Source organism: Macrobrachium rosenbergii, chromosome 6 (genome assembly GCF_040412425.1).
Source record: "Macrobrachium rosenbergii isolate ZJJX-2024 chromosome 6, ASM4041242v1, whole genome shotgun sequence".
Lineage (NCBI taxonomy): Eukaryota > Metazoa > Arthropoda > Malacostraca > Decapoda > Palaemonidae > Macrobrachium > Macrobrachium rosenbergii.
In genome coordinates, this window is record NC_089746.1 from 41,339,012 (window position 1) to 41,356,795 (window position 17,784).

Here is a 17,784-nt window from a genome sequence, read left to right on the forward strand (position 1 = left end):
GTGGGGAATCCAGAATCTCCCGGAGGAGGATCCGCCTCATGATTTAGACCTGGCACAGGGTCCTTCTCAATCGATGGCTCGATGTCCGGGCCGGACGGAGCATGGCACTGCTCAGTGCTCGCAAGTGGCACTGGCAGCAGTTGAGGGTCAGGCATGCCTGACAAAGGGTCCGGAGGTACAATGCCTCGTGGATGACTTGAATTTGGCTGCGGCAGGGATTCCTGCCCCAGCTGGAGATCGTAGCCTCTGAGAGAGCCTTGTTCAGGTGCGTCTGCTGGGCGTTGCTTACTTGGGCAGCCCTCCCAATTTGTGGAGTGGCCTGTCCGCTTGCACGTCCTGCAGCGGTACAGCTGCTCCTGAATGACTCTTTGGGGAGAGGGAGGACCTCTTTGTGGGCCAGCCCTTCGCGACTGGAGAGGGCTAGGCCGAGAATGGTTCAGTGTGTGCCCCTTCCGCTGACCACTTCGGTGGGCGGAAGGTGGGGTTTCGTCTTTATCCAGTTTTCCTACAGTCAGGGCCTCCGTGGAGGAGGTAGCGTGGCTGCGAAGTGGCGTTGGTAAAAGGCTTCCCCAGAGAAGGTCCCGACCCAACAGAAGTCCACTCTGGGCCGAATTCCACCCACCACGCCAAGGCTGTGGGGTAGTGTGCCCCAAGGTGTCATAACCTGGAGCTTGACCGTGGGAACGGTAATGGTGTGGCCCTCTATCCACTTCATCTCCCACCGGGTTTTCTCATCAACCTTGGCAACGGCTGGCACTTAGGCCCTGGCGATCAGGCTAATGTCTGCCGCAGTGTCTACTGTGACCGGAAGGGTCACGGGCAGGCTAGTGCTCTGAAGAGGGCCCACCGATGTGAACTAGGTCTCCAGTCTCTCGGGGTAAAGGATCTTGTGCAGCCTGGCCGCAGAGAATGAGATGCTAATGAGGTTGACGTACTTGGTGGTGGGGACATGATGTGGACAGGCTGGAGATCCAGCATTGTAGTGGCTGGCAGCACCACAGGATTTGCACGGGCCTCTTGTAGGGGCTCGGTGGCCTGCAGTAACTGTTGGTGGAGAGGGTTGAGTGGCTGAAGCGGGAGAGGAGTTCTGGCTGGTAGTAGTAGGCTGCTTGTTAGTGCCTAGCTTATATCGGCACTCGGCTTCAGCTTGCCCCACCTTCTTACAGTGGGTACACGTAGGCTTGCTCGGCAGTCCATTCTTCGGGCGAGTTGAGTTTGAGAGGTAGACAGGCGGAATGATGCGCCTCTGAGGTGTGCTGTGAGACTGGTTGAAGGTTTCCCAGGAATCGGCCATGCGGCAGGCTTCCATCAGTGTGGTGGGCTGCTTATCATTAAGATATACAGCAAGGGGCCCAGGCACACATTGGTAAAGGTCTTCCAGCATGGTCCGATTGAAGAGGTCCTCAAACGTTGTGCAAGTCAAGGAGTCGAACCAGCGGGTACCAGACTGGGTCTTGTGACAGGCCCATTCGGTCCAGGACCAGCCGACTTCCTTGGCAAGACCTCGGAACTGCTGTCTCCATTTCTCTGGGGTTATTTCGTAGGCCTTCGCGATGACTCTATGAACTTCAACCATGTTGCCTCTCTGGCTCTTCTCCAGCGAGCGAAGCGCTGCCTTAGCTTTTCCCTCCATATGCTTGGTAGTACTAAGGCCCTCTCTGTCTCCGTGGTGCTGTAGTTATCAAAGAGTGCCTCAATTTCCTCCAACCATGCTTCTGGCTCATCCTCAGTCCACTTGGGGACCAGGGAATTGATGCTCGAGATTGGAGCATTTGGTGCAGCAGGTGTGGGGCTGGAGGCTTGCTGTCTAGCCATAGCTTCGGCATTCTCCCTTTTTGCTCTTTCCAGCTCGAGCTCCTTTTCTTTGAAGGCTAACTCATGCTGTCTTCTCCTTTCTTTTCTTTCATCTTCTAGCTGCCTTTGTTCGGCTTCATAATTCCGCCGTTCTAGTCTTTCTTCCTTCTCTCGCTTGGCCAAGTCATCCATTTGCTCCTTGACCCAGGTGGCAAGTTCCAATCCGGTGAGACCTGCCACCGTCCCCAGCTCCAGGAAGGGTTTATAATTCTCTGCTGCCATGATTCTGGTGGGGAAGGGCGTCTACCCGGGTCGACTGGGCGTACTTGGGCAGCGAGGAAGTGTCCCTTCAGTGCTGTGGCACCCTTTCAAAAGGTGGCACTGTGGTTGGGTGTGCCGTGTAAAGGTCACACTGGTGGCACTCAGTATCCTTATGTACTGGTGCAGGTTAGGTACCAGAAGGACTTTTTCCTCTGTGTTCCCTTTTGTCTGGTTTTATTTTATTTTTTTTTTTCTCTAGTTACTTGGTTGGTGGCACTATGGTGCCAGTGCGTTCCTAGGAACCCCTTACTTGAGTCCAACTAGGCTATATGTAATGAAATGCACCCTACCCCAGCAGAGTGTAACAAATGAATGAGAGAGAAAGGGAAGGTAAAAAGAGAGAGAGAGAGAGAGAGATAAGTAAGCTATCCAGTTGATGACAGTGCTGCAAATTATTGGCACTGTGGAAGAAAAAGTGAATTTGTGGGTGCTTTTTAAGCCCTCGTGAATGTCTGGTCCCAGTACCCACAGTGCTACAACCCCCCTTCTATTTCAGATGGGGAAAGGCCACTGTCTGCTTAGGTCTGGATAAAAGGCCTCACTCGTGACCGACAGTTTATCACTGTAATTAATCTTAACTTGTCCTCATCTAATTGTGGGACAGAAGTGTTTCTTTTATTTGGTTTAATTTAATTAATTGTCCCGGTGTGAGCCCTACTTTCCTTGAAGAGGGTCACGTACACTCGGTTAGGCTATGTTGAAGCTTACATGGATATATGAGAGAGAGAGAGAGAGAGAGAGAGAGAGAGAGAGAGAGAGAGAGAGAGAGAGAGAGAGAGAGAGAGAGAGAGAGAGAGAGAGAGAGAGAGAGAGATTCAGTCAGCCAATTTATGCTGCCTGAGAAAAGTTTAATTAAAATTTTATAAGTGCACACTGGCAGGGTTCTTAATTGCAGATACGTCGTCTTGCAATGAGGGGATTGTTTTTAACAATCATAAGCAGAGTCGAACGTCTACAATGAGTTTAGAGTAAAATTGTAAGTTCTTTTCTTTATATGATTTTCTTTACGTCGGATATTTGTATACGAACTTGTTCTCTGTATTAATTCTAAGACCTATCATTCCCTGACTAAATTATATCTTGTTTTTATCTATGGTATGAAACCCTGTCCTAGTCTCTTATCTACCAAAGTCTGTCTGGCTAAGATTTTGCGAGGGGGGGGGTTACTACGCCAATGAAGTAGACGCAAGATGTGGCTTTGAGGCAGAACGACCGGTCACACAAACGATAACAACAATGAGGCTGTAAGATGGCAGACATGGGGAGCGGTCATCCAAACATTAACAACATAGGTCCACTCGACTCCCAAGATGTCGGACGAATCCCGTTAACAACTCTCTAGAAGTGGTGTCAATGGATGAATGCCCTGGTTTTGAACCGCGCTTTTCTCAATTCAGTTACACAAAGCACTCGAATTCCTCTCACAAAACGAACTAATCAAATGCAGGAATACAGATTTACTCTAAATATACCAACACTGCAAAGGATTTTATGTTAAGGATGGAGAATGAAATTACCATACAATGCTTGTTTCTTTTGTTATCGTCTTTCTTGTGCGGAATTAACTGTCTGCCGCCCAGACAAGGGAATTCGTGACGTCCGGACAGGAGTAAGTTTACGTTACTGAAAAATGCATTTTATGGTAAAATTAACTACTGCCGTTCGTTTGCTATTTCAGTGACATGGCGTTTTGATATGATTCCCGCGATATGAACACACTTAATGCCGATCGGGAGTGGCGAACGCGGTTACTACTTTTGGAATTCAATGAACTTTGCAAATTCTGTCTCTACCCTCGAGAGATACGTGAGGTGTGCTTTCTCCGCTCGTTATCGTGCACGAGTTAACTCGTCTAAAAAAAATCAATATCATGCATTAATCCTTGGCCAGGGAAAAAGCAAAATATTAACACTTGCATGGTAACTCAGCCTGTGACCTTCGCTGGAATGTACACACGATATCCGAACACGGCAAAATGCTCCATCTTAAGATTTTATAAATTGTGAATTACGCTGCTGTCAATGCACACTTTCCTACCTATGCTAATTCTTAATTATACCTGGTATTCTAACTATTCTTATTATTATTATTAAACCTTGTGCTGTCTCCTTGTTTGGAAGAGTAAAATTAAATTAAATATCTGACTTTTCTCTTTGGAATTAATTGTAATTAATTTTCTTTTTCTCCAGATTCTTTCTCTAAATTAATTAGATCCTATGCGAGATCGCCAATGTTACGTATGGGGGCTTGGCTGATGGGTTTATTACTTGATTAACGTAATTTATAAGGCCCTGAGTGCCAAGGACACACGTAACCTGTCAATTGAAGCTACAAATTAACCTCAAAGTCAGATGATTATTGATTGAATAAGGTCGCCAGTCGAGAAGAAACTCGACACAAAGAATATGCAATTAGCTAAGCAATTAATTTAACAGTCGCCCAACTTCGGACGCAGTCAATTTTCTCTTCGTTCACTATGTTTTTAAACACAATGGGCTCTTCCGAACAATGGGATCGAGAGACAAGGCTGCATCAATGCTGTAAATGACTTGTTTAACCTTCCCTAATTCCTAGTTAATTCACGGGAATAGTTGAATGTCGCTAAACAATACAAATTATCTTAATCTAGACTTCATAAAAGTATGAAGTAAATTGTTTATACCACTATTCGTAGATGGTGGTGGTTAAGAGGGAACAAAAGAAAGGTTGAAATACAGGGGAAGAAATATTAGCAAACAGCAGATATTGTCAAATTCAGACTTACCGTTACGGGGTTTGCTTGCGCACTGCAATAGACGATAAGGCTTCTGGAAAACACGGACCTGTTGTTCACTAATGAAAAGAAAAGGGGGGGGGACAAAGGACACCGTTTTGCCTAGAACACGACGTGCGTTCCCAGTTGCGGCGTGAATCTCTCTGACCTCCTTTTGGTCAAAACAAGGCGCTGGGAGTGCCCCAGTATGTATTTATGCCTTGGGCCAGTCTGAAAATTTGACAAAACATCGCCAAATGTAGAACAGGGAAAAGGAAGCTTAAGACCACCTTCAATAGAGGTTAATTGTGGAAACTTTTCCTATGGGGTTAGGTCCCTAATGCTACCTAGTCTTGCTATGAATGGACATTCATTTTTTTAATTGCCTAGCGCTCCCCTGCTCAGACAAAGACATTCCCTGTCATTGTTCGTGTATTTTTTCCTACAATAAACTGCATAGAGGGCGAACAGCAGAAAAATATAAATATATATATATATATATATATTTATATATATATATATATATATATATATATATATATATATATATATATATATATATATATATATATATATATAAAGTGGGAACCACTTCCAAAGCAAACCCACACCTCCAAACTGCCTTGCACCCAAAAATAACATAATTTCGTACTGATACCTAACTGAGGAGGGCGTGAGAAACTCAGCCCCTATGTAAATTTCTCTCCATGCTCCACTTTTTAGTGCATCTGTTTATCTTTTCTAAAGACCTGGTGACTGCTTGAATTACCTCTTTTCAGATAAAAGGTCAATGGATACGAAGCCTGCTGAAAATCTGCCAGAAAGTTTAAGTTCCTATAAAAACTGGCAAACATCGGTTGCCAGAAGTCACCACGATTTGGGGAAGATCCAAACATAGAAAACGAGGTGACTGAACAGTCATCTTGCGATCCCAGTGACCTCTGGGAGGAGCAGGAAAATAAGCCCCCGAGGTCATATAAGGTGAGAAACAGCGGCCGTCGCTCTCAGAAACACACTGGTAGCAGACCCACACACAACCCCTTGCATGCTCCTTATTGAGCTGACCCCTCCACTTGGTCACCTTTCAACCACCCAGTTACATTACCTGTGCATTTTCCCATTAAACTCATCCCTCCAGAACTGGTGAAATTCGACGAGGCCCCTCCATCGCTCTGTTATAAGGTAATGTCCTGACTAGAGGTTTTTTCAATAGTCACGCATCTTAAATCTTTCACTGCACTCGTTTTCTTTTCTGAAGTGCGAGTTATCACAAAGACCTGACTCACTTAGCTCACTGTGAATTTTAATGCAAGTATATAGTACCAGAATCGAGTTACCATGGCACCCTCTGTGCAACCCTCGATTTGCCTGAGATCGTTATAATAATTCCTTGTGTAACCACTGGCATTATCAAATTGCAGACGGTACATCGGCTGTGGAAACATCAACTTGTCTTGTGCTTCTTGTAGTGAAAAGGCCACTGCAATCAATTCTTACAGTATCCCTTCCAAGAGGATCAATCATAGACTATTCAATTTTTTAACAGTGATAGCACAACTAACCTCGTGGTAGCCCCTGTTGTATCTACCTATCATTCCCCAGTCTTCTGATTGACATGTTTAATTGTAAATATATTCCATTTAAAGTAAACCCAAGTGTTTCTCTGCAACATTCCCTTGTTGAAGTACGGCCCTCAGCCCAACTGTTTTTTCTATTAAGGTTCCTGCCTGACCTAGCAATTGCAGTCAGAAACTCAAGGTGTATTAGTAAGTCCCCCTGTTCACGAGCTAGACCCCAGATTGGGCCCCTGAACAAAGAAAGTTAGAAAATTTAAGTGTACCTTAGTTTCACCAGACCACTGAGCTGATTAACAGCTCTCCTAGGGCTGGCCTGAAGGATTAGACTTATTTTACGTGACTAAGAACCAATTGGTTACTTAGCAACAGGACCTACAGCTTATTGTGGAATCTGAACCACATTATAGTGAGAAATGAATTTCTATCACCAGAAATAAATTCCTCTAACTCTTCATCACCCAGCCGGAAACTCAAACTCGGGCCTGGCGAGTGCCAGTCCACAGCTCTACTGACTCGCCCAATGAAGAGCTAATCCGAGTACACTAAGTAGGCCAGATAAGAACTTTATTTAATATATATATATATATATATATATATATATATATATATATATATATATATATATATATATATATATATATATATATATATATATATATATATATATATATATATATATATATATATATATATATATATATATATATATATATATATATATATATATATATATATATATATATATATATATATATATATATATATATATATATATATATATATATATATATATGTAACAGTACCTCATTAAAAACTATGTGGTATCTAGCAGAGATATTTATTCAAGAAAAGTTGCAAGCTTTCTAGGACTAACAGTCCTCATTGTCAAGTATCCATGGAGTGACCGGACACATAGTCCAGCTCTATTTATATGTTTGGGGGAGTGGATTAAAGCCCTTTTTGTGTGCTGGCTTCTTTATACTTTAATTGCCCCCCTCCTCCTGTGTGGCCCTGCCCTCGTGACCTTGGCCTTTGGCTACCTGCAGTTTCTTGCAGATGTTCATTGTTTATGTGGTCTCGTGTTATTACCTTTTTTTTTTCTTCTGTTGTAGTGTATACGATTTTTCTTGATAGGCTGTCTTCAAATCTGTTTCCAATGTTGCCTGCCACTACATTGTTTGTGCATGTAATAAAGGCATTATCTACAATCAGTCTGGCCCTTTTGTTAGTGTTCCTGTACAAAAAATTCATATTCTCCCAGTCTATTTTGTGGTCTTTTTTCCAAACAGTGCTTGGCGACTGCCAGTGTCTGACTGTAGTGCCTAATGTTTTATTTGTTATTTTCCTCGTTCTTTGCAAGATTTGCCACTTTCACTGAAGTAACGCTCTTCACAGTTTAGATACGCTGCCATGTATATCCCCCCTCTTACCTATTCCCCCGCTACTAACTTTTTGTTTTGTGTATTATTTTTGTTTATATTATATATATATACATATACATATACACATACATCATATATATATACATATACACATATATACATATACATACATATATATATATATATATATATATATATATATATATATATATATATATATATATATATATATATATATATATATATATATATATATATATATATATATATATATATATATATATATATATATATATATATATATATATATATATATATATATATATATTCAGTATATATACAGTATATGTGTGTGTGTGTGTGTATAGTCATCCCTAGTCTATCGTGGGGATTAGGTTCCAGAACCCCCCCACAAGAAAATTTGCGAAGTAGCGACCTTATATTTATATACATTATAAGGCTTTATAAACACTCCCCACACTTATAAACCTTTCCCACACTGTTATCAACCTTTTCCACACTCTTATAAACACTTCCTATGCTCTTAAACACTTTCTACTCTTAAACCTACGTAATTTTAATAACATAAAATTCTATATGGGTACTCACCAGTGAATTACTACAATTAGAATGATGAAGATGATGAATTAGCTGTGCAGTACTGATGACGATGTTATAGGTTAATGAAACAAAAGTGAAAGTAACAAAAGTGACAGTAAAGAGTATGAGTGAGGCCAAATCATTCATACTCTTTACTTTCCATACACAGGATTGTTAGAAGAATCAGGATTCTGGGTCCATAAAGACAAAGTTAAAAGAACTAAAGAAATTGGAAAAACAAAGGAAAGTGAAGAAAGAGATTAAGAAGTCGTGGAGGATAGAAGTCGATATATAATATAAGGAACAAAAGTCAGGTTTCAGTAAACTGCCTTAAAATGTTGATTGTTTGATCTGTATTATTTCCTACATTTAATTACTTTATTACCGAGTTTACCTTAGTTTGTCTGTAACTGCTTTACATTTTGAGTTTTTTTTATGTATTTTTGCCAATCTACTGTTTTGTCCCCAGTGTATGCATTGGTAGGAGTCCCCGTAGTTAGCTTCCATATATTTAGTTTGCTTAGCTTTGTCGGAGTCAGCTGAGTAGCCTTGCCAAGACTGTTACAGGGGTTGAAACTATTACAGGATTTAAAAAAGGGACACATGGTGGTATAACAAAAAGCCTGTTCATTCGAAAGAACAACAAGTGGCAGCTAGCTAACTCAGAAGTTTAGAGTGTGGCCCAGTGTGGACTCAACAAGGAAATATAGTGATGGTAAAATAAATTAATGAAAAGTGAATGCAGTAAGGGTGGTGAATGGTGACACAGTTAGGATGTCATGTTAACTATGACTTGCCTTATGAAGTCATATACTTCCCCCAAAAACCCTATAAAAGGAGAGAGAGAGAGAGAGAGAGAGAGAGAGAGAGAGAGAGAGAAGCAAGCAGAGTAGAAAGACAAAAGAGATTTGGGCTTGGAAGATATTATTCACAGCATTTGTTGACTCTCTCTGTGTTGACAAGACTTAGAAGTTTTTCATACTTGTCCCCTAGTATGTAACAGTGAACTTAGACTCTATTCTCATGACCAGTATTTCATACTAAGTTCATTTTGGTCTCGATCACCAGTGGGAATCCATAGAAACAACTCAGTTATAGTTTGTGGAACGCAGATGAATAGTTGGTGGAACGCATATGAATAAAGGGACAATAAAGAAAGGAAGCTACCAACAAAATTGATTACCCTTGAAGATTAAAATTTTCATATGTGAAGAAACTGGTTGACTTCCCACCTAAAAGTAGAACCCAACAGCCACTGCTAACTATATACCATAGATATTTTGCTAACTATAACACACACATACACACATATATATATATTATATGCATAATATTGAATCACTTTTTATCAGATATACAGTATATGTAACTGATAACCACAATGCCCTTGTAATTTCTGTTCTTCACACTTTTTGGATATGCTTCCAAATTCAAAAATATGAAGAGATTCTGACATTCATAGCAGGATTCGAACCCACAACTGGATTATCAAAATGAGGTTTCATGGTCATATTGGTGACACAACCTCGTTCACCTACTCTAGATGCGGGTTTGAATCCTGCTACGAACGCCAGAATCTCTTTATATTCTTAGAGTTGGAACTAAGACTTCGTAGTGGTAAGCGTATCCAAAATGGGAGGAAATTTAGAAATTACGTAGGCATTATGGATATTACAATTACACACAAATATATACATGTGTATGTGTGTGTGTGTAGTGATTTAAAAAAAAGCCATACTCGTCAATGGGAATTAGCTGCAATGACGTGCAAAGGGCGAGGAGTCCTGTTACTTTTAAGGGTACTCAGTTCACAGCTGAAGCAAGATGACATTTTCCTGAGGGCAATGTGTCTTTATGCATGAGCAACACAGTCTTATGGACAAGTAGAAAGATCATTTGAAGGATGCTATCCCTATAATGCCTATATCATTAAGATGACAACTCCCTGACTGGTTGATAGTGTAATCTAGTTAACGTATATTTTATATCATTATATTGTTTATTCACCATTACAATTTTCTCAAAGAATTATGCCTTGATTAAACTGAGAAGTGACATTCATATTACTATGGCCGTTAAATCAAATACCATAGTAATAATGGAAGATTTGTTAAAACTGAGTGTACACAATGCTATTTATCATTCAGTTTACTAATTTAGCGAGATCTCACACGAGAATTTGCACCATGTGTACAATTCTAGAAACCGAGTTTAAATTTGAATATTGAATTAAACAAATTCCAACATGCTAGTTATTTCTTCCACAGGTCAGTATCCAGGGTGAATTTGATGTATGCGGTGAAGGTCTTTATTAGTTTATCCTTTTAGATGTATCACAGATTGGCAACTCATGAAAATTTATAGATATCTATGGATGTTTTATGACCCAAGTTACACGAATAAAGCCCCAGGCAGTAGGGCATTAAAAAATTGTTGAAGAAATGGCCCTTCCAAAATAGATATTGGTGAATGTGGGAATAAAATTATTATATTGTAGGGTTCCACAGGGACCTACACAATCGTCCATCTTACCCGGGTGTCCGAACTCGTACCATACGGGCATCCTCTCCTCACAACAAGCGTCTCCTGACATACGTGCCAAGCACATGCATAGAAGAAACACAGCTGACATCATATATCCTTTTTATGTAATCCTGTCGTTCATAATAACACCACGTCCAATGTATCATTCCTAATAGAGGCAATACAATGTCAGCTTTCCAGATATATTTATCAGAACTGTTTGCAACTTGTATATAGAATTATGTACCATTCTCCATTCTCAAAAAACACAGTTGACTGTATGCTAATCTGTTTTGTTTGCCTCGTGTCTGGCACAACATTTTGCTTGCAAGAGCCCTTGACCTTTTGTTCTGTTGTTGTTTTGAATAATTCAGTAAGTTTGTAGACGCTGCTTCTTACTCACGCCCTCGCTACATTGGTGACCACGGAGATGACCAGCCCAGCCAACCTCAAGTGACAGTGTTACCACCGCCTCCATATGCCTGCCCCCCTTCACACCCCACCCCAGAAGCTTGGTTCTTCAGGGCGGAGACGATCTTCTGGTCGAAGAAAATCACCTTGGCATGCAAAACAGATGCCGTCCTCGAATTCCTGCCAGACAATGTTTTTGAGCAAGTCGCAGAATGGCTCAAAGAACTTAAAACCCCTGCCACCTACAAATCACTGAAGGACCAGCTGAAGTCATCCTTCATCATGCCACTTGCCCTAAGAGCCAAGAAGTTCCTGGACAATGGTGGGCAGCCATAGGAGATGAACGGCCATTGCACATATACAAGCAATTATCTTGATACCTGCCTGTGGGTGGATCTGTAGCCTCCAATGGTTGTGTATGTTCATCAGTACTGTCTCTGTAGTATATTTGTGACTACTGATCCTATGTATCAGTCCCTCATCAATGACTTGGAAATAAAGTCGAAACCAGTCAGGACCTACACCTTGTCTTTATTTTTCACGTGTGGTGATATATTTATATATGTACAATATATATATATATATATATATATATATATATATATATATATATATATATATATATATATATATATATATATATATATATATATATATATATATATATATGTGTGTGTGTGTGGCTTTGTGACAAGTATATTTTCTGCAAATGTAATATGTTTTCTGTAGTTGTAAATGTATTTTCTCTTATATTTGTCATGTGTTGTGTGTTGAAATATCAAATCTCAGATCTTAAAAGAGTTAGTTGACTGTGTGATAAGATACATTTCTCTGTGAGAGTCATGTTTGCACAGCTGGGTAGGCTAATGTTTATTCAGGTGTCCAACCAGGGTAACCCCATTCGTTTCGAAGGGTCGTGCCAAACCACTTGAGTTGCCAACAAAAAGGGAGATGAGATGACAGGTCTAGATAAAATTTGTTGACCAGGGTGAGGGTAAGCGAAGGTTTGTTTTCTTATCTACTTAAGCTGTCATTAAAAAGAGATATGGGATGACAGGTTTAGATAACAATGGTTGGTCCAGAGGGAAATCCCCCCCCCCCCTTCTGGAGTGTCAGGTTCCCAAAATGGCTCAGGGCAAAATAGATTCCTTCTAAAGTAAATCTGGGATGCTTTCATTGTTGTAAGAGACCTTATAGGAGTTAGTTGGTTGGTCTCTCTCTCTCTCCTTCAGAAGAGAGTAAAATTTATAACAGATTTGTGTGGTCACAGTAGTACATATCTTTTAAGGTCTGACTTTGGTGAAACTGTGTAATCTTATAGGCGCCATATGGACTGCAGCAAGGGATTTCATAAAAGTTATATAAGCTTGTGTAAGGTACAGTGGATTTTTGCTTATTTTTACCATGGTAAAATAAGAGTACTAAGGAGATTTTGCCTTAGTGAAATTATTGTTGATAAATCTTTTGTGTATTTTTTTGTGTTCTTGTTTTTTGCATTTTCTTGTGTGTCCTTGTGTTTAAAATTTCATAATTTTACCCAAAATTTTGTGTTGGTGATTTAACATTTACGTGCTTAACATTTTACATATTTTTTATACTTTAACATTGCATACTTGATTTACATTTGTTAAGATTTCCTTTTCAAATCTTTAGTACTTCTTAATAGTTTGAATTTTGCTTAGTTAATGTAATTTCTTGATAAAGTTTTGTGAATTAATCTTGTTTAAGAATGAATTAAATCTTATGTTGTTTTCAAGTAATGGTAAATTTTTCAGATTGTGAATTCTAATTATAAATTTTGAAGTCAGAAATAAATTTTTGTATTTAATGTTAGAAATAAATTTTTGTATTTAAAGTTTTACAAACACAGTGTTTCATTTTTGACCACTAGTGAATAGGGTTATTTGTGTGTGCATAAGGCAAAGTGATAGACATGTTTTGTTCTCAAGACAGATGCAGAAAACTAATTTTGTTAGCTGCAAGTGTGGAAGAGTAGAACATTATAGTCAAGATTGTTACAAGATGCAACAGCAGATTAAGCCAGTTGGACAGGTGATAAGGGGTAACCAGGTAAAGCCAACTATGAAGAACAGTGTTGGAAAAAATGAAACGAGACAAGCAGAGTGCTTAGCAACCAGTGGAAATGCAACTTCAAGTAGTGAGAGGCTGAACAGTGAGGAGGCTTTTAAGCCATATATCTATGAAGGTATGCTGACAACACCCTCTTTGAGTGTTCAGGTACCAGTGAAGATATTACGTGATACAGGAAGTAACCATAGTGTGGTAGTTTGTGGTGCTCATCCCCAGTTGGAGAAGAATCTCACTGGAGATTCAGTTATTTTAAAGGGTATAGGAGGAGAGGAAGTAACTCCTATATGCCGCTTGCATTTGTCATGTGAATTAGTGACAGGAAGCATTGATTTTGCTGTAAAGGACTCACTAGCTGTTGAAGGTGTGCATGTTTTACTGGGTGATGAAGTTGGTGGTGTTCCCTTCGCTCCTTGTCCTATAGTGACAGACAAACTGTTAAGGATTAGTCCTACGGTAGAGATAGAGAAGAAAACCCCTCACCTGTTTCCAAGTTGTGTAACTACCAGGAGTATGAAGAGAACTGAGCATAGAAGTGAAGAAACTGAGGATTTACCTGCACCAGAAGGATCAAGTAAAGGATCGTTGAGCTTAGAAGAGCTGTTTCAGGAAAGTGAAGTTTCCCCTAGTGTCAGTAATGAAGAGATTTTCCAAGAAGAAGAGAGTTATGTTATACAGTAGTTGAAGAGACTCAGTGTGGTCAAAGTGTTCCTGAAGATAGTAGTGAAACTACAGTAGCAGGGTTGTTGACAATTTGTTATATTGTTAAAAAGATTAAGAGTTAAGAACTATCGTTATGTTACGTGAAATGTCAATATGCATATTTGCTACTTCTTTAACATTAAGTGGTTAAAAATCCTAGGTAAGGTTACTTATAATAAACTACCCAACAACTGCCAGTAAGAATTTAAAGGCATGAATGATGATCGTCAGTATGAGACTGTAAACGATAGAGATCTTTGATACAACTTTGTAATAGGAAAAAGTCCAGATCTAATTAAGATATATATATATATATATATATATATATATATATATATATATATATATATATATATATATATATATATATATATATATATATATATATATATATATTACTATAACATAATAAAAGGAAAAGAAAAATGCAGTGTCACGGATTATATGTTACTGAATAATGTTTTGGAGTGTGTGCAACCACATGTTTGTACACATCAGCACATCTAAATGCGCAAATAAGACATTAAATGAAATGAGGCAAATGCATACTCTAGGCCTGTGACTGTTGAAAATCGACAGCTCATCCTAAAAAGCAAACTATTTCCATGAGTCTAGAACAGATAGAGAGAGAGATGGTTTTACAGTCCGTCAAGCAGAGATGAAACCAAGGATCGATATATTTTGGGCTTCATACATATACTGTAATGAATTACTCATATAGTTTAGCGCTGAATGACCAAAATTGGTCCCAGAGCTTGGGCTTGTCTAAATTTCATAATCCATCCATCCATCCACTCATATAGTTTATTAAAATAAACAACTCTTCCTCCTAAACAACATTTCTAGAAAAAGTATATTACTCTTGAAGTATATTAAAGAACAACTTTGCCTTCTAAATATTACTAGGTATCAAAAAATATTGAAGCATTTGATGACAAAATAAATAATTTGTTCTATCTCCAAATATATTCTTGTCTAATTTATTCAAATTTATCAATACTGAAATTTCAAGGCTTGTCTCTGATAAGAATAAAGCTAAAACATGCTCCCCAAGCAATATTAAAGTGAGAGGCGTTTTCTGAATCCATTATCAGAGATATAAAATTTAAGTGAAAATAAAAGTGAATTTCCTTACAAAAGTTTCATGCGAATTAAATGTGAAAGAGATGAACTGCCGGGGAAAATCCGGTCACCCAGCCATCTTCATAAGTAAGAAAAAATATTATCAATGTTCTGACACCAGCAATAGCAATAAACAGATTGCCAAATCCGGTATAAAAGACGCATTACAGGTCAAAAAGGACTGCTTAAAATGAAGTAGAAAACTACTGTTAAAAGATTTAGACCTTGGTTATATGGGAAACTGGAGTAACTTTATATTAATTTGATTAGGTCTATCGTTCTATCCTGCTGAACTTATTTTGGTGTCTAAACAAACTAGTGATAAAGTTCATGTATATTCTACTGAATTAGTAGCAAATAACGTTATCAGACATGCCACTCACATTGACACCAGGAAAAATATCGCAGAATGGGTAATGTCACATATCACTTACCGACAGTATGTACAACAAGCTGTTGATGTTAGTATGAAATATTCATTCACGGCAACTCCTACACATTGCCGAGCTATTTTGTAAGTATTCTTCTTTTTTTTCCCATTTCCACTTTGTCGTTTCATTCTATTCTTATTTTTGGGTTTTTTGTTCTTTTTGTTTAGTACTCGCTGAAGGACAGTCACCTGTAAGTGAATGACAGTGTCAGTATGAGACAATACATATTTTTCATTAGTTAGACCTTAAATATGCCTGATATCATGGATAACGATTCTAAGGTAACTGTCTGTACTTTGTATGACACCTCAAGATGACCCAGTGCCTTGCAGACATCTGATATGCAGAATAATATTGGTCAGTGATAGAAACTGTCGTGTCCTTTCCGAAAAAGTGAGAAAATTCTGTTAAAATTATTAGAAAGCAAAGAGGTAGTGGGGCGGGAATCTGCATTTTTCTGTTACATCAAGTTTTGAGCTGATACTTTCGTTCTTTTCGTCAACACTCAAAAAAAAAAAAATTAAATAAATGCACTTGTACTTGATGTATTATTAAGCAAGAAAAAGTGAACAGGACTTGCTGTACATTTCAAATAGAGAAGAGTCTGCCCTATGGAAACATATCGCTACTTTCTCATGACATGGCACACTTACTATGAATGATGATTCTTTCGGATCTTTTATCTTTTTTCCTTTATAGATTCTTGATTCTCCAGGCCTGATTTTTGCTTTTTTCGATTTTAGACTTTCTGATTTTGATAATTTATTCCTTTTATATCCTTTTTTTTCAGGTCTCCGTGCACCTTTTCTGTTCAGTTTGGTTATCTTAGACTTTGGTTGATTTCCTTTAGGTGCAGTAATACTTTTCGCTTTACCAGTTTTGTGTCCTTTCTTTGCTGCTGTATTCTTTTTTTTCTTTGATTTCTTTTTAGATTTTTTGAATTTTTTCCTTTTCACTTTATTTTTGGCTTTTTCAGTTTGAATTGCTTGTGTTTTCTTTTTTCTCTCTTTGTGTTTCATTTCTTTCACACCTTTGAGCGGAAGGTCTCCTTTATTCATTATAGACTCATTAATATGGCTGTCTTTGCTCCCACTAGCTGATCTCTTTGACTTCAATGCCCTTTGCTTAGCAGCTTTCTTCTTCTTACTGCCTTTTTCTTTAGATCCTGATTGATTCAGCTTTTCACTCTCAGCTCTGACCCGTGAAGGAATGGCTTGACCGCAGCCTGCAAAGTTACCCAGAGTTGAAATGACAGCCGTCAAAAAAAACCGAGTTGATTTATTGACTTAGTATTAAAACAGGAGGCACAAAGCAATAGCCAGTAACACTGATGACGCACATTGCAAAAAGTGAGGGTATTTATGCTTAAAAAATTTCCTGATAAAAATTTCTCAAATCTATTTATATTAAATGAAAATGAAGACAAAAGAATGTTCTAAAAAGTGTCTGATTTTTATGAGAGGACCTTTGAAACAAATTTTAGTGTGACTGAGGGAACTGCTCCAGTAAATTAAGATATGCAAAAACAAGAAGAAAAAGTCCACTTATGCTTTTTTCATGGATGCACATTTCTTAGTTATAAGTTTGTTATCCAGTCTGAAGATAGGGTGGTCAATTATAAATTCTTAGGAAAGACTACCTAATAAGTTTGTACTTACGGCAAGTAGAATTAATTTCTGCCGGTGTATATATTCCTGGAAAAAAAAGCTGGATTAGATAAATTTTTTTGGAATTGTCACTGTTGCATAAGAGCCGCCATGAAAATTTTTCGCATGCTGTTTATCAGAAAGTGATGTTCATTAATACTTGCAAATGCTGACATTAAACAGATAAATACAAAGATAGGCACAGCATGTATAAGATTTAATGCATGGCATATGTCCTTATAAATTCTTTCATCAAAGTATACACATGAATACAAAACATAAGGAATAACTTACACTATATATTTATGTATGTGTATATATATATATATATATATATATATATATATATATATATATATATATATATATATATATATATATATATATACATATATATATATATATATATATATATATATATATATATATATATAT

At 38.3% G+C, this 17,784-nt stretch overlaps 1 protein-coding gene across 1 annotated transcript in view; it reads right to left on the minus strand.

Moving 5' to 3' along the window:
* LOC136839470 (E3 ubiquitin-protein ligase RBBP6-like) overlaps positions 1 to 17,784 on the minus strand; it is a 44,844-nt gene that overhangs the window by 16,779 nt on the left and 10,281 nt on the right. The window contains exons 7-9 of the mRNA XM_067105550.1: positions 17,362 to 17,397; positions 16,357 to 16,928; positions 15,707 to 15,891 (exon numbers count right to left, since the gene is read on the minus strand). Coding sequence (XP_066961651.1) covers positions 15,707 to 15,891; positions 16,357 to 16,928; positions 17,362 to 17,397 — 793 coding nt within the window. The remainder of the gene's footprint in view (positions 1 to 15,706; positions 15,892 to 16,356; positions 16,929 to 17,361; positions 17,398 to 17,784) is intronic.